Source organism: Myotis nattereri (genome assembly GCF_964212035.1).
Source record: "Myotis nattereri genome assembly, chromosome: 2".
NCBI lineage: Eukaryota > Metazoa > Chordata > Mammalia > Chiroptera > Vespertilionidae > Myotis > Myotis nattereri.
The window spans coordinates 207,071,382-207,091,302 of record NC_138076.1 but is presented as its reverse complement, the minus strand read 5'-3'; the positions used below and the strand labels follow the sequence as shown (position 1 = coordinate 207,091,302).

General features: G+C 55.9%; 1 protein-coding gene across 2 annotated transcripts; it reads left to right on the top strand.

Moving 5' to 3' along the window:
* The first annotated feature begins 205 nt into the window (after positions 1-205).
* MB (myoglobin) lies at positions 206-12,583 on the top strand. Of its 2 annotated transcripts, XM_081084934.1 has the most exons (5): positions 225-384; positions 1,669-1,710; positions 3,128-3,230; positions 8,495-8,717; positions 11,875-12,583. In XM_081084934.1, the coding sequence occupies exons 3-5, from the start codon at positions 3,136-3,138 to the stop codon at positions 12,019-12,021; spliced, it is 465 nt and encodes a 154-aa protein (XP_080941060.1). In that variant the 5' UTR covers positions 225-384; positions 1,669-1,710; positions 3,128-3,135; the 3' UTR covers positions 12,022-12,583. The 2 variants fall into 2 exon arrangements, with proteins under 2 accessions (XP_080941061.1, XP_080941060.1); XM_081084935.1 differs by lacking the exon at positions 1,669-1,710 and having other exon boundaries at positions 206-384.
* The last annotated feature ends 7,338 nt before the right edge of the window (positions 12,584-19,921 follow it).

Below are 19,921 nucleotides of genomic sequence, written 5' to 3'. Positions count from 1 at the left end.
AACCCACCCCTGTGTGTGCATGTGTGTGACATGAGCATGCATGTGTGTGACATGAGTGTGCAAGGCTGCAGAAAGTTGTGCACACAAAGGCAGTGTGGCCTTCCTATTTCATGCGCCTCCAGCTTCTGGCCAATCGAAGGCTGTCACAGGGATAATTATAGCCCCCAAACAGAGCGGGCGACTCCAGGTAGCCATAGCAACCGTTAGGTAACGCCGGCTGTGTTGTAGAGATGTGTAAGTACAAGCAGATGCCGGCCCCTTCCTATTAGCTTAAATGGTAAAACGTAAAAGGCTCGTCGACTTCAAAGCCGCAGGTTCCCCGCGTGTGCCAGCTCCTGCCGTGCCGACCAGGGTGACAGCTTCCTATTAAACACGTTGGCGCTGGTAAGGAGTTGATGAGATTTTAAATACTCAGGCCGCCCCCAGACAGCTCGCGGGCTGGAGATGGGAGAAGAGCTGCAGGTGCCAGTTGGGTTTTCAGCTCCACTGCTTACCAACCTCCACATCAGCCCTGCACACCCCTGGGCTCCCATCCAGCAAGTGACCCGAAGTGGGGCTGACGCTGCCAGGGTCTGAGCAGACCCTCTCAGAGACCCCTTCCTTGGGATCCTGGTCCTGGTGCAGAGTGGGCCTCAGCTCCAGGCTGTTGAACGGAATGAATGAATGAATGAATGAATGAATGAATGAATGAAAAAACGAACGAATGATGAATGGTGGCCCCCTGAAAATCCTTATGGCTTTTTAGCTACTCATTTTGCTGCTGCATCTTCTACTGTTAAAGTTGGATGAGCTCCTGGTTGCCCAGCTGGCATCCTGGGTTAAGACTCCTGGAGGCCGCCCGGCTGGCATCCTGGGTTAAGACTCCTGGAGGTCACCTGGCTGGCATCCTGGGTTAAGGCTTGTGGGTGAATTCTGAGCACATTGTCAGGGACGGGCACCTGACCCTTTGGGTTGTTAGGAACCAGCTGACTCAGTCAATGAATTGGCTCATTGAAAGGATACACAGGGGGTCATTCAGCAAGTGGTAGCCCCTGGTAATCCTCAAGTGGTGATTGGCCCGGCTTTGCCCAGGTCAGCATGGAGGGCCCCGAGACCCCAGGCGGCACGGAGGGCTCTCGATGGGGGTTCTTACTCAGGGCTGGTCATGAAACAGACTCTCTCTGCCTCTGCATTTCTCCTCCCGATCAATTCCTGCCCAGCGCCCCTGCTCGCGTTTTGAAGAGGGGCTCCAATTGCCGTAACTGATAGACTGGCTGTGGGACAGAGCCCTGCCCTTGGCTGCCGTAGGCCGGGTGCCAGCTCTGGGCCAATCAGCTGAGTCAGGCAGTGAGTTGCGTGGAGAACATGACTGCCAAGCCCTCCCCTCAGCAGGCGCTGGGGCAGGGCAGTTACTTTTAGAACGAGTTATATATGGAGGGTGGTTCTAACTGCACGTCTAATACAGGCCCAGGACGGTCAGCCTGCCTGCTTACTCTTTCTTAGCCTCATTGTCCACAGCTGTGAAATGGGGTGATGCTCATGGCCTCACAGGGCCATTGTGAAGACCAGAGGTAATCCCGCCCAAGGAGGCACTTTGTAAATGGTAAAAGCCCATGTACAGGGAAGAAAGGGCTTGTGTCTACCTTGATCATAGCACGAGATAAACTATACTGTAATTTTATTTCTCAGACTCACCTCCCCAAGGAGACTGGCAGTTTGCTGGACACAGGGGTATGTTTTATTTGGTTTTGTGTCCTCTGCATGTAGCACAGTTTCTGACACACAGTAGGTCCTCTGTAACTGTGTGTTGCATGAATGGATGGATGGATAGATGAAGGATGGGTAAATGAATGGAGGGGGTCAGTGGATAGGTGATGGATAATGGATGGATGGATGGATGATGGATGGGTGGGTGGATGGGTGGATGGATGAGTGGGTAGAAGGCTGGATAGATGGATCTTGGACAGATGGGTGATGATGGATGGAAGGATGGATGGATGATGATGGATGGATTTAAAGAAGGCCAATCATCTTCTTCACTTGCCTTCCGTGCAAGGCCACCATCGTTTTATTCAATGAGCATTTATTCAACTCAAATCTGGTACAAGACACTGTGTGAGGTCCAAGAGATACACAGATGAATAAAACAGAGCCCCTGTCCGCTTGAACATCAGAGTAAAGTATTCAGGGGCCCGGCTCTCTGGGTTCAAATCCCAGCTCTTCCGCCTACTAGCTGTGTGATTGACAAGCTTCCCTAACTTCCTCTCGGTTAAATGGGGAGAATGTCAGGATGTGTCATGATGAGCTACCAAAAGTAAGGTGCTTGGAGCAGGGTCTGGCGCCCAGCACAGTCTCTGAGTACTAATGGGGGAGTCCTAAGGGAAACAAAGACACAGGCCGCAGTGAGGGAGCCATACAATAGGACCACAGGCAGATAAATGGAAGGAGGAGGCCACGAATTGTGCCTTGAGGGGGTACGTCAAGCGAAACTTTCCCGAGGGAAGTATTTGAGCAAGGCCATGAAGCCTGTTCTCTGGGTAGAGCGAGAAAAATCCAGACTTCAAGAGGTTATGGATTTGTCCCGGTCTGCCAGCTGTGAGCATAAGCCCATCTGGGCTCCCCACCACGTCTGGCTGGGTGAGGGGCATGCTGGCAAAGCGGGGAGAGTGTGCACCAGGAGACTGACAAGGGCCGGGACGGCCCCGGCCAGCCGGGCCCCTGCTGCCCACGCCAGTTCCCCTCGCTGGCAGCAGGGAGAGTTGGGTTTCAGGCCGCTGGCATCAGCCTTGGTGGTGCCCTTTGTGTTGGCCTTTGAGAGTCCAGACAGTGGCCCCACCTCCTCCCCACTCTTTCCACACACACAGCCACCCCCACACCCACCCCCGCATGGCCTGAGTTGTCCTACCTCCCCACAATGGCACCTGCCCCAAAATAGCTTCCATGTAAGGGCCAGAGAAAGGAGGAGATTAGACCCCTGTGTGGAGGTGGGGGCCACGGGGCAGGGGGCGGGGAGGGAGCAAGCTGTCAAGTGATCTGTGTCAGGCATCGGGAGGGTATAAAACCCCTTTGGGGCCAGGCAGCCTCAAACCCCAGCTGCCGGGACCAGGACACCCAGTCAGCCTACACCTGCTCTTTCTGTCTCCTTCAGACTACGCCATGGGGCTCAGCGACGGGGAATGGCAGTTGGTGCTGAATGCCTGGGGCAAGGTGGAGGCCGACATCCCCGGCCATGGGCAAGCCGTCCTCATCAGGTAAAAGGAAGAGATTCCCTTGTCCTATCACCTGCTTCCCCGAGATCAGGGTGTTTGACAGCAGGTGGAACCTTTGCCCAGGGTCGACCAGTTGGCTGTGTTAGTTGCTTTTAAATGTCAGGGATTGGAGTCAGAAAAGGAAAGGGGATCCATCTCACACTTATGTCTGCAGTCGGGAAAAGCTTGATACCTTGAGCCCACCATGAGGAATTATAGACAGTCAGTTAACAGGGGCCCCGAGGGACCTCATCCAGCTGCCTCGCTTATTAGATGAGGACAGAAAGGACCCGAGAGGGGACGACTTCCCCCCCCCCACCCCGCACCCCCGTCACAAGTCCATGGAAGTCTGTAAAGTCGCAAGGTTAAGATATGGCCCTCAAGGTGAGACATGTAGCTCTAGACCAGTGGTTCTCAACCTTCTGGCCCTTTAAATACAGTTCCTCATGTTGTGACCCAACCATAAAATTATTTTCGTTGCTACTTCATCACTGTCATGTTGCTACTGTTATGAATCGCAATGTAAATATCTGATATGCAGGATGGTCTTAGGCGACCCCTGTGAAAGGGTCGTTCGACCGCCAAAGGGGTCGCGACCCACAGGTTGAGAACCGCTGCTCTAGACCAAGCTTTGCCACTGAGCGGTTGTGTGACTTCTGAGCCTCTATTTCCTCGCCTACACAAGGGGGAAATCCCAATATCTACATTATAGAGTCAAAGTGAGAATGATATAAGATGATGCTTGTAAGGGGCCCAGCACTCTTCCTGGCATATAGTGAGTTGCAGAGTTCATAACTGCTACAGACGAAGCCCAGCGTAGGGCCCTTTAAGTATTATAATTAGAAAACAGGTGACGGGGGCCCATAAGTGGCTTTTGGCTCCGAGTATGTCTTGCATCTGAGCGCTCAGAGCGGTGTGGTCTCCACACACCTTGCTTCCTACAGCAAGGGGTTTCCGAGTAAACCAAAGAACAAAGAATTCCAAGGTCTGGATACAGGGGTGGCTGGTGGCCTGTGAATGGAACCTCGTTTCCCGTTGCCTCCTCCCCAGATGGGGGTCCAGTCTCCTCTTCTCCCGGCCCCTCCCTCGTGCCGGGGCAGCCCAGGTCAGACACCTGTGTCAGTCGGCGTTTCCACGCCTGGGAGGAAGGGGCTGCGGGGTTGCCATGAGCGAGTGGATCATCCTTCACACTTCAATTCACAGATGAATTCCTCCTTCGTTCTGAGCCAGACCAGGTGTTCCTCTCCCCTCAGGTGCCCTTGCGCTCTCCCGGGGCCTCACCCACTTCCAGCTCCCACTGGGAGAATGGTGGGTCCTGGGCGCTCTGTTATCTGACGCGCGTGCCCCCGGTGGTCCACGCTGGAGACACGCAGGAAGGGCAGTCAAGGGAGTTCTCTGTTGCCTTTCTCCTCCCGTCGCTGTGGTCTGGCTGCTGGGCTGCCACAGGTCCTGTTGGATTGGACAAAAGGCTCCCCGCCAGGTTCACATCAACTCCTCAGCCACCAATCTGCTGTGTGACCTTGAAAAGGTCACCACTGCTCCTCTCTGCTTCCTATTGGTTGAGTGAAGGGGGTTGCCATGGTCTCCGAGACCCTTCCCCTCTTGCGCTGGCACTCCCCAAGTCCACGGTCCTCCCTGCTGCAGGAGAGCAGGCGGGGAAGTCGGGTGCGAGACCCGTGTGCAGAGCGGGGAGTCTCCAAGGTGCTCTGGGGGCCGCCAGCCCCGAGGCAGTGCCTGGATGTTGACGGAGACTCGGGGCATGGTGTCATCAGGGGAAGCATTTTCTCCCTTCCCAGGGTGGCTCGGAGAGTCCTGCCACGGGCCAGGCGCCAGGGACAAGACGTGATGCCTGAGGCTCGTGGCTCCTTAAGAATCCAGAGAGCCTGATGCCCTATCACATCCGAGACTGCGGGACACGCAGAGACCATGCCAACTGGTTCCGCCTGCTCGGTGGGGGGTGGGGGAGGGCAGGGAGAGGGTGCTGGCCCCCGGCCTGCCGGTGCCCCGGTGTGACCTGGCCTCTTGGTCCTGCCCCAGATGATGAACCTGGAAGGTCACGGCTCCCACGCCTCTGGTTACCAACGAGGGCAGTTGGGTTCAGTCAGGCCTGTTACTACAGCTGAGGGCTCTCGTGATCATGACATTCTAGATCAGTGGCTCTCAACCTTCCTCATGCCGCGACCCTTTAATTCAGCTCCTCATGTTGTGGTGACCCCCAACCATACAATTATTTTCGTTGCTACTTCATCACTGTAATTTTGCTACTGTTATGAATCGTCATGTAAATAGCTGATAGGCAGGATGTATTTTCATTGTTACAAATTGAACATAATTAAAGCATAGTGATAAATCACAAAAACAATATGTAATTATATATGTGTTTTCCGATGGTCTCAGGCAACCCCTGTGAAAGGGTTGTTCGACCCCCAAAGGGGTCGCGACCCACAGGTTGAGAACCACTGTTCTAGAGTGTGAAAGCTGGGGGGCCGTTGGAGCATCTGGTTCCAGAAGCAAGGGTTCAGGGGCGAGGGGGCTGCTGAGTGGGCCCCAAGCCCCTGCCTTGCCTTTTCTTGTCCAAAGTTTTCCTGCTTTATATATTTTTTCACTTGTACAAAGGATCTCGAGGTCATGGAAAAATTGAAAATCACTGCTGGTGGCCGATAATTTCCATGGTGCCGAGAGGAAACGGCCTGAGAGGCTCAGTTAGCCGGGGGCCGCTGTAGGCAGAACCCCACATTCCTGACCCTAACAGTTGCACTGCTGCTATGGTGCAGGGTGATGGGGGTGGCGATGGAGGTGATGATGAGACAAGGGTGGCGATGCGACGGGGGAGATGATGGTGGTAGAAACGAGGACAGTGAATACTGGAACAGTACACACTAATAGCCAGGCCCTGTGTTAAGTGTTTCCCAGATACTAACTCGCAACATCTTTATGAGGTTGAAATGATGATCATCACCACGTTTATCAGAGAGGTTAAGTAACTTGCCCAAAGTCACACAGCTGGAATTCAATTCCAGGCAGCATGCACTCACCGCACCTGGTCTCACTGCTGCGCGATACTGGCCCACGGTCCCGGCCCATCCCCGCTCCGGTTCTTTGGTGCCGGAGCAGAGAAGAATCCTGCAGGTCCACCGGGCCCTCGGTCTCCGGGTGGGGGTCTGGCTGGCATCCGTTCAGCGGGCACAGGAACCGGCGTCGTTTCTCTCTGACCTGCCTGCAGACTGTGACGAACCAGGCGGGTTGGAGAGGGAATCGGAGGTGGAAACCACAAGGCCAGGGCGTTGCTGGAACGCGAGGGAAAACGCGGCCACCCATTTCCGCAGACGAGGTGCTTCGGCAGCTCGTGTTGGGGGCTGCTCCTGCCAGGCGAGTCCGGGTCTGGCCTCTGCGGCTGTGCCAGGGACGCTCAGCTGCGGGCACTGAGAGCCGTGGGCACTCATTAGACAAACTCTCTGGTGCCGTGAGAAACAGTCCCGGGCTCCCTCTGCCAGCTGTGCTCAGAGCAGAGGCTGAGGCGGGTCCTGCCTTAGAATTCGGAGGCTGAGAAATCAGATGCGTGAGCAAGACCCAGAGAGGTTGAGTGGCTTCTTTAATGTCACACAGCACGTTGGAGACAGCTGGGGCCAGAGCTCAGCTTCCGTAATTCTCAGTCCCGTGTTCCTTCTCCCAGACACCTGGGGACTCCCAAAATGTCTGAGATCCCTGTGGGTCCCAGGTCGTTGGCCCCATTCTGCCCCAGACAGTCTCCTCCCCATCTCCCCTCGTCGGCCCGCCTGTGGGTGCCAGGTCTCACTCTGTCAGCAGGAGTTCCAGGATCATTGTCACCAGATAACAATAGCCAGGAGTAGGGACCCTCGGGCGGAAGGTGCCGGAGAGGAGCTGTCAGTGACACTCGAGGCTTGGCCGGGGCCCCGGGGTGAGGTGGTGACATTGAGCCGGGCTGTGGACAGCCCCGGGCTTTCTGGGCGAGCTGGGGGGATGCTCCCGGGAAGGGAGGGTTCCTGTCGATGCCGTGTGGAGCCTGCTTGTGAGTGCATGCGTGTGCGTGCATGTGAGCACAGGTGTGTGCGGGGAGACACACTCACTGGCGTGTGTCCACAGTTGGGAGGAGAGGGAGCAGGCAGACGGGGTTTCTCCTCCACACGTTTCAGGGGCCACCCGAGGGAGAGAGCGCCCGTTATGGAGCCACCCAAGGCTGGGCTCGGGTCCGGGTTCTGCCACCGACTGGCCGCATGACCCTGGGCTGGTCACCTGCCACTGTGGCCTTCTGTAGGCCCAGGAGTGAAGTGGGGAAGTCACCCCCACTCAGGGCCAGCACGACTCCCTTGAACCACCAGCAGCCTTTTCGCAGCAGGAAAGACAGGTCCAAGGCTGGAGGCGCCTGCTCAGGGTCCCTCTGTGGCCTGCTCGCTGGGTCCCTGGCAGGAGCGAGGACCTGGTCTTTGGCGAGTGGCTCCCACCAGGGCCCGTCACCATTTGTACTGTAAGGGGTATCAGAGGTGCAGGGAAATCAGAGTTTGGGCTCAAAATAAGAGCTTTCTGAGCCCGAGAGCTGCTCTGGGTGGCACGGCTCTCACGGGGAGTGAGCCTCCCGTCGCTGGAAGTATGTAAGCAGCGCAAGGGTGAGCCGGAGGCAGGAAGCTGCAGAGGTGGTCCCAGCATGGATGACATTTTGAGTCACTCAGCCCTGCCTTCAGTCTGACTTTGCTGCACTCCAGCCCTGGAATATGGGACGAGGACTTCACACCTCAGGGCCTGTTTCCTCAACTGTGACGTGGGGGCACTGTGACCCCAAGGGCAGCGCAGGTGCAGAGCCGAGCACGGGGTCTGCACGTGGCAGGCGCTCAACAAAGCCAGCGTCCTTTGGCCCCCGCCTCTGTTCCGCCCTTGATGCTACTCTGACCTCTACTCTCCGAACCCCTTAGGGGAAGCTGGGGTGAGGCCAGGGTGCAATGCAGCGGAGCTTTGCCTTCCTGCCTCTCAAATCACAAGGGAGAAGAGGAAGGCGTGAAAATTCCTAATGGCAAGCATTTCTACAACACGCAGCACGTGTGACCTCATTTGGTCCTCACTGCACTTGTATAGGCAGGGACCAGTGAGCCCCATTCCCCGGATGAGGAAGCTGAGGCACGGGGAGGTGAAGGGACTTGCCCAAGGTGACCCAGCTGGGAAGCGGGGGAGTCCGGATTTGAGCTCCAGTCTGGCCACCTCCACACCCCACTACATGCTCCCGCGTCTGACTCCAGCCCTCCCTGCTCCCACAGTCTCTTTAAGGGGCACCCCGAGACCCAGGAGAAGTTCGAAAAGCTCAAGAACCTGAAGTCGGAGGATGAGATGAAGGCCTCCGAGGACCTGAAGAAGCAGGGCGCCACCGTGCTCACGGCCCTGGGCGGCGTCCTCAAGAAGAAGGGGCAGCACGAGGCGGAGCTGAAGCCGCTGGCCCAGTCCCACGCCACCAAGCACAAGGTCCCGGTCAAGTACCTGGAGGTGCGGAGCGGGGCCAGGGCGGGGGGAGAGGATGGAGGGAGTGATCTCAGAAGCTCAGCCACTAACTCGCTGGGTGACCTAGGTCACCGCTCTCTGTGCTCCGGTCTCCTCCTCTGTAAGGTGGGCTGGCACCCACCTGGCCTTCCTCCTGGGGTCACTGAGATTGTATATATTTCTCTCCCAAATCAGTATGTCGTTACCCAGGAAGCAGGGGAGAGTGGAGATCAGGTGCACAACTTGCACTCTCTCCACAGGTAGGTACTCTTATCATACCCACTCGACAGATGAGGAGACTGAGGCACAGAGGTGAAGTAGCTGGTGCGTGGTCACAGAGGTAGCCAGTGGCAGAGCCAGGATTCAGTTGAGGTCCGTATCCCTGCAGAACCCTGGCTCCTGACCCGGTGCCACTGGGTGTGTGACATGCAGGACGCTGTGGCCGGAGCTCAGCAGCTGGGGCTCAGTTCTGGGGCGGGGCGGCCAGGCTGGCGCTATTGGTTCCAGCATATTTACAGATGAAGCGACAGAGCCTCAGGCGTCCTAGGGGAGGAGGGGACATGGTGAAAGGAAGCGCTAGGGAGCTGGGGGATGAAGGGCCGAATGGATGGCGCAGCCCCTGGGGGCAGGAACGGCAGGCAGGCTGGTGTGCAAGGAGGGGAAGGATAATGGTGATAGGACCGGCCTGAGTCACCACATGGGATACTCACAGTCACACCCAAAGGTTAGGAGCCGCAGTCCGTGTTTCCTTCCTCTCACACAGTCGAAGTGCAGAGGGAGGGAGTCAGAGCCGGTAGGAAGCCCCAGGGCTAGAGGCTCTTTCTGTTCTGCCCTCCAGAGTTGACTCCTCCTCCAAGGTGGCTGCTAGAGCTGCACCCATCTGGTCCAGATTCTAAACAGGAAGCAGCAGGAGGAGAGGAAGGCTCTGGTTTAAGGAGTCTCAGAAACCTCAGCCAACGGTGTTGTGCACACTCTGTTGGCCAGGCGTTAGTTACAAGACCACCCCTGTCAGCTCGGAAAACTGGCGAGGGTAGTCGGTTGCCACTCCAAATACAATTAGAAAACGGACACTGGGCAGGCAATCAGCAGTCCCTGCCCCAGGCAGGTACCTTTTTTTAAATCCCCATTTTACAGATTTGGAAACTGAGGGCTCAGAGAGGTTAAGCAGATTGCCCGAGGTTGAACAGCGCGTAAGCCAGGAGGTATAGCTTGATCTGGGGTACTCTGGAACCCACGGTCTTAATCCCTGTGACACAATATCCCCCATCAACCACCACCTCATCTTCCTGAACCCCTACGGGCCTCCCCCCACCCAGTCACACACAAACTATCCTGCCTTGCCCACTGAGCATCACAGACGTGAGGCGTGAGCATCCCTGCCTTTGAGATCAGCTCACACTGTGCTCCCCGCCCTCCCATCTCCTCCTGCCAAATCCCTGTCCGTCATGCAAGGCTCAGCTCCGCAGCCACCGCCTCTGCGCCAGGCAGTCAGCTGCTCCCTCCGCCAGCCCTCCCCCCAGCAAAGGCACTTGATCCTCCTCCTGTCATGTCACCTGCCCGGATGTGTTGTAATTTATTTCCTTACCCAGCTGTCCCCTGGCTGGGACTGCGCTCCTCAAGGGCAGACCCGGGCTCTCTCCCATTGCCGAGCCCCAGTGGCCTGTGGTGGGCTCACCGGACAACGGAACGACCCATCCCCTCTCCAGGGACGAGGACACCGAGGCTGAGAGAGAAACCCAGGTAGCCAGGTCGGCACCACCAGCTAGCAGACTGGAGGCCAGGTCTATGCCGACAAGCCAAGCGTCATCTGCTATAAACAGTTAAGACTGATCCCCATGAATGCTCTCTCCCTCTTGCTGCGTCTCACCTGGGAGTGAGGGGCCACCGTCTCCTCACCTGTCCAGCTGCCCCAGCCCACAGCTTTCCAGGTGTTAGTGGCTCTGCCGTAGACTCGAAAGGCTGAGCTGGGGAGCCTGATGGCCTCCTTGAAGCCCCCACACTTTCAAGGGCAGGGCTTGCTCTACTGCACCCGTAGCCACACTTCATTTTGTTGCATTTGTAACATTAAAGGTAAACGTGGCCTATGTCCCCAAATCAAGGCTCAAAGGCAGGTGTTTTCTGGGTGTGGAAACTTGCTCTTCTTGAGGCCTCCCTCAGCGCGCTCCCCTCACCGCCCCCCCCCCCCCCGCCGCTTTCGGTCACTTGCACCCCCAGGTGCCCTGAGAAAATGGGAAAACCCGACCTCCGTGCAGCCCCCGGCTCCATCCCCGGCTCCAGCTGTGGGTCGTCCGCAGCCCCCTGGGTACAAGCTCCAGCCCAGACCTCGGTCTGGCCCCTTCCCCGTCCGGACTCTGTACACGACCCCTGGCCGGCGTGTGGCTGGCATGAGACTGTGAGGAGCCATTGCAAAGGTGCAGGAGATTTTTCCATCCGAGACCCTCCAGCCCGTAGCAGCCTGTGCTGTAGATGTCCCTGCCTCCATGTTTCTGGTGGTGGCACTGTGGTGACGGTGAGGCCAACAGGAGACAGGGCTTGCCCGGGGCTGAGCCACAGGCCGGGTCCCTGTCCGCCTCTCTCTCCTTCCCTCCCACCAGTATGTTTGAGCTGCAATGCTGTGTTGGGCACAGGAAATGTGATGCTCCATACCCTGGCCCCCGCCCCCCACGCCCCCAATAGGCTATTTAAATCAATGACCACACTAAGCCATTAATGCAAACATTAAATACACGCAAATGGAGATGGTTTCTTCCTAGATTTCCTGATTGCAAAATGCTGGATAACATCACAGACCGTGAGCATCCCCCACCCCCACCCCCACCCCGGGAGTGGCCGTGCCCGGAGCTCTCTCAGCGCTGAGGCTGGGTCCTCGTCCTGGGCACCAGCTGAGGGCAGTGGGTGAGCCAGCCCACCTGGCTACAGGGCCTTGGGCATGGGGCTTAACCTTTCCTCATCTGTGCCAAGATGGGCCTGTTTCCCCATCCACGCCTGTCGGGGGTCATGGGGATCAGAGGAGTCAGTCAGTCTGTGGAGACCACTCAGAAGTGCCCAGTGCATAGCAGGTGTTGGACAAGTGGCGCTGAAGAAAGAGACCGGCTGGGCCTGATTCCCCCCGGCTCCTGGCTGGCCCGCCCCGTGACCTGCCCCTCTCGCCCCCTCCCTGCAGTTCATCTCGGACTCCATCATCGAGGTTCTGCAGAGCAAGCTCGGCGGGGACTTCGGGGCTGACGCCCAGGGCGCCATGAAGAAGGCCCTGGAGATATTCCGGAACGACATGGCTGCCAAGTACAAGGAGCTGGGGTTCCAGGGCTAAGCCCCCCGAAACCCCCACGCCCACCCCCACCCCCCTGGGCCCAGGCTGCAGGGCAGGGTGGGGACCGAATCTCACATAGTTGTGTAGAGCTTGCTTCTGCTGTCTGTTTTGTGTCTGAGCGGTGGGTGGGAGCGGCGGAGGGGCTGGGAGCGGGCTGGGCAAGGCGGTGGAGGGGCGGGGCTCCCCATGGAGGAGCATCACCGTGGGAGCAGGGAGAAGCCTGGCGTCGGCTCACTGGGGCCTGCAGAGTTTGGGTTGTACTTACCTCTCCTCTCACTTAAACCCCAACCCAATTCCTTCCAACCTCCCAACTGACCCACCCCTGCATCCTCACCTTGCGCCCCAAATCTAAGCTGTAAACGAAGCCCCAGCCACGGTGCCCCTCTGGCCCATCACCCGGCCCCGGGACAGCGGGATGTCCCTTGGCAAAGAGAAGGCGGTCTGGGCCGGGTGGGACAGCCACACCCAGCCCCGGGGAGGTGTGGGGTGCCCGGGACAGCCGTGGGCCCTCTCAGCTGATGGAGGGACTCACCTGGTTTAATAAAAGATTCTGGTACACCACAGTCTCCGCCTGGAGTTTTCATCCCTCGAGCAGGTGAAGGGGCTCCCAGGGAGGCGGGTGGGAAGGCGAAGTGGGACTCAGTGTGCGGAGCCCAGCGGGGGGGTGGGGGGGGAGGGGGAGGAGGGCCGGGGGAGGCGTGGAGGGCCGGGGAGGTGGGTCGGGGAACTGCTTCCCGTGGGCCCCTACCCAGCAGCAGGGACAACGCTGGGCTCAAGGAATGGAGGGGGAGCCTCGTCTGGTGGGGAAAGTGGGCCGCTCAGCAGACCTTTGTCACTTGGGCTGCTTGGTGCCAGGAGCAGGGGCACAGAACCAGGGGAGATGGCAGGTCAGAACAACGCAAGCGACAGGCCAAGGACACTGGCTCCTAAGTGGCAGCCCTGGGCTCAAGTGGTGGCCTGGGCGGCGGGGGGCCTCCAGCGAGGGAGACAGCTCGGCGGCCAGCCCGTGACAAGTGCTCACCTTCTGGCCACAGAGCAAGGACAGACACAGGGGAACAGCTCACACACAGGAGCCAAGAGACAAAATCCATATCTACCAAGGCCAAGTGCTCGGGCGGAACCCGTGAGTCTGACTTCAGGGACCCAGAATAACACACTGGCAGGTGCCCGCGGCAGCCAGGAAGCCGGCTGGAGCGGAGGCCGAGGGCAGGGGCGTGGACAAGGGCCTGGTGGTCTGGGTCCCTCTAGGCCAGCCGTGGGCAAACTACGGCCCGCGGGCCGGATCGGGCCCGTTTGAAATGAATAAAACTAAAAAAAAAAAAGACCGTACCCTTTGATGTAATGATGTTTACTTTGAATTTATATTAGTTCACACAAACACTCCATCCATGCTTTTGTTCCGGCCCTCCGGTCCAGTTTAAGAACCCATTGGGGCCCTTGAGTTAAAAAGTTTGCCCACCCCTGCTCTAGGCGCTTAAGCCTTGAGGGCCTTGAATAGCATCCAAGATTCAAAGCACCAACTCTGGAGGCCCCATCAATTTCCAGGGGCTCCCGGGAAGCGACCCAGTGGCCCTGCCCTTGAGGTCCTTACCCGAGCTCAGCCCCTGGAATGAGCCCGACCTCACTGCCCCCAACCCCAGCCCACACCAGGGTTCATGGCCGCTGAACAGGGCAGAGGTCATCCGCCCAATGCAGACCCGTCTCAGATCCTGGCAGACTCGCTTGCCAGGCCGTGTTGCAGCATCAGATGACAACATTAAAGGGCCCACCTCCCTCTGTCTGCATCTGCATCTGCACCTGAGCCCAGCTCGGGACATGGATGATCTCGGAGGAGGTGGGGGAGAAGGGGAGGGGAGGGCATAGGAGAGGGTGCTTTCTGATCTTGGAGCCTGGAAAAAATTCCGTGCATTTATGGTAATTCAATCGAACACCCAGGCCCTGGGCACTTCTGCTCAGGCTACGTGTGCAGGATTTAAAGCGGAGGAGGCTGGTTCCTGCCCCCGAACCACTGACAATCCAGTCAGGGAGACCATGTGCTCGATGGCTGAACATGGACAGAATGCAATTAGGGATGCCGAGAAGTGCCGCCATTTGTCATTCATTCAGTACTCATTCCACGGGTATGTGTGGGTCACAGCAGGTGAAAATATTCTCATTTTATACCGTCGACGGGCACAAAATGCCTTTTTTAAAATAAGTCAACTGAATTTTGGTTTGGAATCCTCAGTGGGCTGGGTGGCAGATACTTCCTCTCTGTCTCAAGGCTTCTCCCCAGTTCCAAGCTTCCTTGGGATTTGGTGATTCTAAGGCCTTGCAAGTTGTGTAACCTGAGGACAGAGGGGGGTTTCGATGAGTGGAGCGGGGGCAGGAGTCAGGCCCCAGGACAGCCACGTGACTCTCCCCAGACTGTGAGGCCGGCTCTGTGACTGCCCACCCCCTGTGAGCACCGGCTCTGTGACTGCCCACCCACTGTGAGGCCGGCTCTGGGACTGTCCATCCCCTGTGAGGCCGGCTCTGGGACTGTGGCTCTCCGGACGAAGCCAGGTGGAGACGTGGGAGAGGGCACGAGAGGCCTGGTGCGTGGCGTCAGCTGTGAGGAGTGCGCGTGACGAGCCGCGGGAGCTCGGCTTGGCCTTGGCGGGGCAGCGTTCAGGGTGCCAGGTGACAACAGAGCCTGGCATCGGCTTCCTGAGGCACAGCACGAACTCTCCCGCGCTTGTCGTTTTATCAATAATTTAAGTGACATCTCTGTGTGTCTCATTGTTCTCTGTCTGTCTCTCTCTCTCTCTCTCTCTCTCCTTCCCCATTCATTTAGTGTTCCCAAACAAGGGAAAGGTATATCTTTTTTAAAAATAGCCACAAAACCTTCCCTTACTGTGGCCTCTGTCCGATCACAGATCACCCTCGAATATGAAAGTTCTCTCTGTGCTGGCATTTCACACAGGAATAGAAACAAAGTCATTGAACCGGTGATAACACATTTAAAGAGCAGGGTCTCGCTGACATATTTCTATTCATCAAAGGAGGCCGCTTCCTTTACAGAAAACGGACATCCAGGCCGAGGCTGGGCCCCTCACCTGTGGGCCGGGGCCTTTGCCCGGGGAGTGAATGTCGCGTTCAACCACCTCATGGAGCCCTTTCACACTATTTTCCAGGTTCAGACACTCAGAGGCAGGCTGGCCCCTCACCCATGCCTCAGAGCACATGGCGGTTTTGTGGGCCTAGAGCAGGGGTGGGCAAACTTTTTGACTCAAGGGCCACAATGGGTTCTTAAACTGGACCGGAGGGCCGGAACAAAAGCATGGATGGAGTGTTTGTGTGAACTAATATAAATTCAAAGTAAACATCATTACATAAAAGGGTACGGTCTTTTTTTTTTTTTAGTTTTATTCATTTCAAATGGGCCAGATCCGGCCCGTGGGCCGTAGTTTGCCCACGGCTGGCCTAGTGGATTGTGGAACTGGTTTTGAGCACTGGGGACTCCCGGTGACTTGCGACAAATGGGGACATGGCGGGGTGGCGGGTGGGCAGAATGGGCGGCCCTGCTTCCCCCAGAGCTCCAGGCTTTCAGCCAGTGTGCATGTGGGGCTGTGCACGCTAGTTCATCAGATGTAAGCCAGACGGGCTATTCTGCCGGCCAGGTTTGCCACAACCACCGGCTCTCAGTGGGGCTCCTTTCGTCCCTGTGGGGCGCTTTGGATAGCTGTGTTTTGTTTCAGTGATGATAGTGACATTTAGTGAGGTGGGGTGAGGAAGGGATGCTGGGTGTTCTAACACGTGCAGAAAAAAATCACATCATGAAGATTCGCTCCATGTTCTAGGCCCTAAATCTAGAACTTATGCATTTTATTTATACACTAGAGGCCCAGTGCATGAAATTTGTGCACAGGTAGGGTCCCTAGGCCTGGCCAGCGATCAGGGCCAAACAGGGCCTTCCTTCCCCTGGCTGCTGGCTGCCTACTCCAGGCTGCCAGCTGGGGCCTTCCTTCATTCCACGCCGCCCACTGGTGGTCACCGCACGTCATAGCGAGCAGTCGAACTCCCAGTCGGTCGAACTCCAGAGGGGACAATTTGCATATTAGCCTTTTATTATATAGGATACATTATCTTTGAACTATTTAAAAATACACTGAATTATGGGAGAAAATTATTTATTAAGGACTTTACCAAGACTTGTTCACCATTTCAGAAAATGGCAGCAACCTCCCCCACCCCAACACCAAGGCAGTGCCACCATGGGATTTCGGTGGCTGTGCCAGTCACCGTGGGTGTCTGCTCCTTTTGGGCACTTGGTAGTAGATCATTCCTTCAGACCCGTGGAAGTTAGGTGCAGCTGCAATGCTTCTTTGGGCCAATGAATGTGAGTGGGTGTGTGTTGCTCCCAGAAGAAGTCTTAAGAGCCGGTGAGCACTCTCCCACGCCTCCCGTCCCAGGATTGTGACTGTGCGTGTCTCGGTGGCACCTCTGTAGGTAGAGCAGAGCCCCTGCCCACCACACTGAACATGACGTGGGTGAAAGATACACTGAGGAGCAGTGAGGCGCTTGGGGTGTTTGTTATTGCAGCAAAACCCAACCTGTCCTGACTGTGCAGCCACGGATCCAACACACATGCCCGTAGGCATTGCATATGTGGCGATTCTATGAACATGTACAAGCCTCTCACCGCTTCCTATCTCCTCTACTACCGTCTTGCCTGAGCATTTAAATATTTAAAAAAATTATTATAAAAATATTTTGTTTGTCTTTGTACATATAATAGCTAGGATATGATATTGAATTTTTTAAAATTCTAGTCTTTTTTAAAATATATATTTTTATTGATTTCAGAGAGGAAGGGAGAGGAGCGAGAGATAGAAACATAAATGATGAGACAGAATCAATGATGAGTTGCCTCCTGCACACCCCCTACTGGGGAGTGAGCCTGCAATTGGGGCATGTGCCCTTGACCTGAATTGAACCTGGGACTCATCAGTCCACAGGCCGATGTTCTATCCACTGAGCCAAGCCAGCTAGGGCTGATATTGAATTTTTAGAATTATGAAGGTGGGTAGGTTATAGTATCAATGAGCCTCATTTCAGGACAGGGAAGGGCAGTTACCAAGTATTTGTCTGATGTCGTTCATAATCGCTGATCTGGGGCTTGTGTGTCGGTGTCAGCTCCTAACTCCTGTTCACACAGGGTGGGGGCTGGGGTGGGAGGCAAAGGGGAGAACGTTCATGGAAGTCACATGATAGGTAATAATTAACCTTCAGAAAGTGCAGGGCTGGTGCTAAGCTTGTTTTTGTCAATGAGATTCTGCATCCACACAAGGAAAGGTCAGAAGGTCAAAGAGAAACCTGTGTCTGAGCACAAATTAATCCACCGCTAATTACACTGGACACATAACACCCAGCCTCCTGAACTGGAGACTCGTGTGGCTCCGCGTCAGAGCCTGTCATGCTCAACAGGACAGCCAACAACCAAAGCAACTGAGGACGCATTCCATCCTCATGGGCCCAGCGCTGCTTCTTAGAATGGTCTCTTATCTGCTTCCCTTGGCCTCGAGGCTGCTGTAGCCCCTCTCTTCTTAAAACTCCTTGTCAACACAACTTTTCCCCCCTTCTCTCCTCACCCATGCCACAAATTAGCTTCTCTCCCAGCAATTAAAAATGGCCTTTTCCAACCCAAATGCCCATCAGGAGGTGAATGGATAAAGAAGATGTGCTATATATATATCCTATCTAATAAAGAGGGGATATGCTAATTGACTCTCATGCTGTCGCAAAGATGGCGGTACCCACAGCCAATAAGGAGGGAATATGCTAATTGACTGCCATGCCCTGGAGTCCCCCAATCCCCTCTGCCCCCAGCCGCCCAGAATGACCAGCGGGCGGGGCCACGAAGCAACCAGGCTGCAGGGCCACAAGGCAGCCGGGGCTGCGAGGGCCAAGACCCTTGCACAAATTTCGTGCACCGGGCCTCTAGTATGTGTATATATGGAATATTACTCAGCCATAAAAAAGAATGAAATCCTACCATTTTGACAGCATGGATGGACCTAGAGAGCATTATGCTAAGTGAAACTAGTCAGGCAGAGAAAGACAAATACCTTGTGATTTCAGTTATATGTGGAATCTAAAGAACAAAATAAATAAACAGAAACAAACTCATAGACACAGAGAACAGACTGGTGTTTGCCATATGGGAGGAGGCACGGGGGGCTGGGTGAAAAAGACGAAGATTGAGAAGTGCACACTGGCAGTTACAGAACAGTCACGGGGATGTGACGTGCAGCATAGGGAATAGCGTCAGTGATATCGTCAGCTCTATGTGCTGTGCCAGGCGGGGTACCAGACTTACTGAGGGGATCGCTTCATAAGTTACAAAAAGTCTAACCACTATGCGTACTCCTGAAGGTAATATACTATTGAATATCAACTGTAATTTAAAAAAAAAATTGTTTTGAAATGAATTGCCTTCCTCTTTAGGAAGATGCGAAGAAAATTAAAAAATGGACGAATACTCAGAAGATGTCTTCGGCCAGGTCCAGGAGAGGAACGTCCTGGAGCTGTCCCATGTTCATTCTTTTTGGACCATCACGACCGGGTAGAGTTCTAAAAATGGAACTGGTTGCCTGGGGAGAAGTGAGCTCCCCATCAACCAGACACAACCAAGAAGGGGCAGCATGACCCCTGGCTGAGACCGTTCAACTCATCAGCAACATGTATCACATGCCTCTGTGGCGGGCACAGCTAGACAAGGAGAAACAAAACGATGAGGGACAAAACTCCAGCTTGCAGCAATTTTCAATCCAGAGGGGGGGAGGGGGAGAGGAGTGTCTACGCTATGGGGTGCAGGGATAGGCAGGGAGGGGGTCAGGGAACGCTGGGCCTAGAAGGCTGGGCAGGAGTCCCTGGCCAGGGGTGTGATCCTGATACTCTCTCAGGGGAGGCTGACGCCTCCTGGTCCAGCGACCTGCATCCTGGAGTGGGTCCTGACTTCCATTCTGCGGGCGCCCTGAGGCGGCGCCCATGGCATTCCTTTGATGACATTCTCCAAGCGAGACCCGCTAATCTGCCAGTTGAAGGCAAATCCCCCGCTGAGTGTCTACAGGCTGGCTGGCCAGCATCCTGGGCTGTGGGTGATGTTCCAAAGGCTCTGGGTCAGCCAGTCCTGGGTCACTCATGTCTCACATCTCACCTCTCACCTCAGTGGGCGTGTCACTGAGGCAGAGGTGAGCCACTCCCGGGGCCCGAGGTCACTGCCACGCGATGGAAACTCTTGGATTCTTTTCCATGGCTGCTTTCCTAGAAAAAAACTACCTAGTCAGGTACCTGGTACATTTAATTCACCAAACGCCTATGAGACACTTGCTGTTCTGATTTCTGTTGCTGCATAATAATCACTCCAAACGGTTTAAAACGTAACGGTTCGCCCCGCTGGCGAGGCTCAGTGGTTGAGCATCAACCTATGAACCAGGAGGTCATGGTTCGATTCCTGGTCAGGGCACGTGCCTAGAGTGCAGGCTGGATCCCCAGTGGGGGCATGCAGGAGGCAGCCAATCAATGATGCTCTCTCATCATTAATGTTGCTATCTCTCTCCCTCTCTTGCCCTCTCTGAAACCAATAAAAATATATTTAAAAATAAAACATAATGGTTGAGTGTTTCCTCATTGCCTCTGCGGGTTCCCAGGGCTGGCGGAGCTCAGCGCGGGGCTTGGCTCAGGGCCACTCTCACGGCTGCCGGTCTGCTTCTGTACAGTTTGCCTTCCTCACGGTCACGAGATGGCTGCCACAGCTCCCCGCATCACACCCTCACCCACACCCAAGGCAGGAAAAGGCCCCGTGTCCTCTTCGGAAAGCAAAGAAGAACTTCCTGGAAGCCCTCCCCTCCCCTCTGACAGATTCCCTCCCAGCCCA

What these genes read in the sequence shown, in the direction of transcription:
- MB (XM_081084935.1), top strand. Translation starts at nt 3,136, where the DNA reads ATGGGGCTCAGCGACGGGGAATGGCAGTTGGTGCTGAATGCCTGGGGC. An exon ending in GGGCAAGCCGTCCTCATCAG is followed by an intron (nt 3,231 to 8,494) that starts GTAAAAGGAAGA and finishes CTGCTCCCACAG; the next exon opens with TCTCTTTAAGGGGCACCCCG. An exon ending in TCCCGGTCAAGTACCTGGAG is followed by an intron (nt 8,718 to 11,874) that starts GTGCGGAGCGGG and finishes CCCTCCCTGCAG; the next exon opens with TTCATCTCGGACTCCATCAT.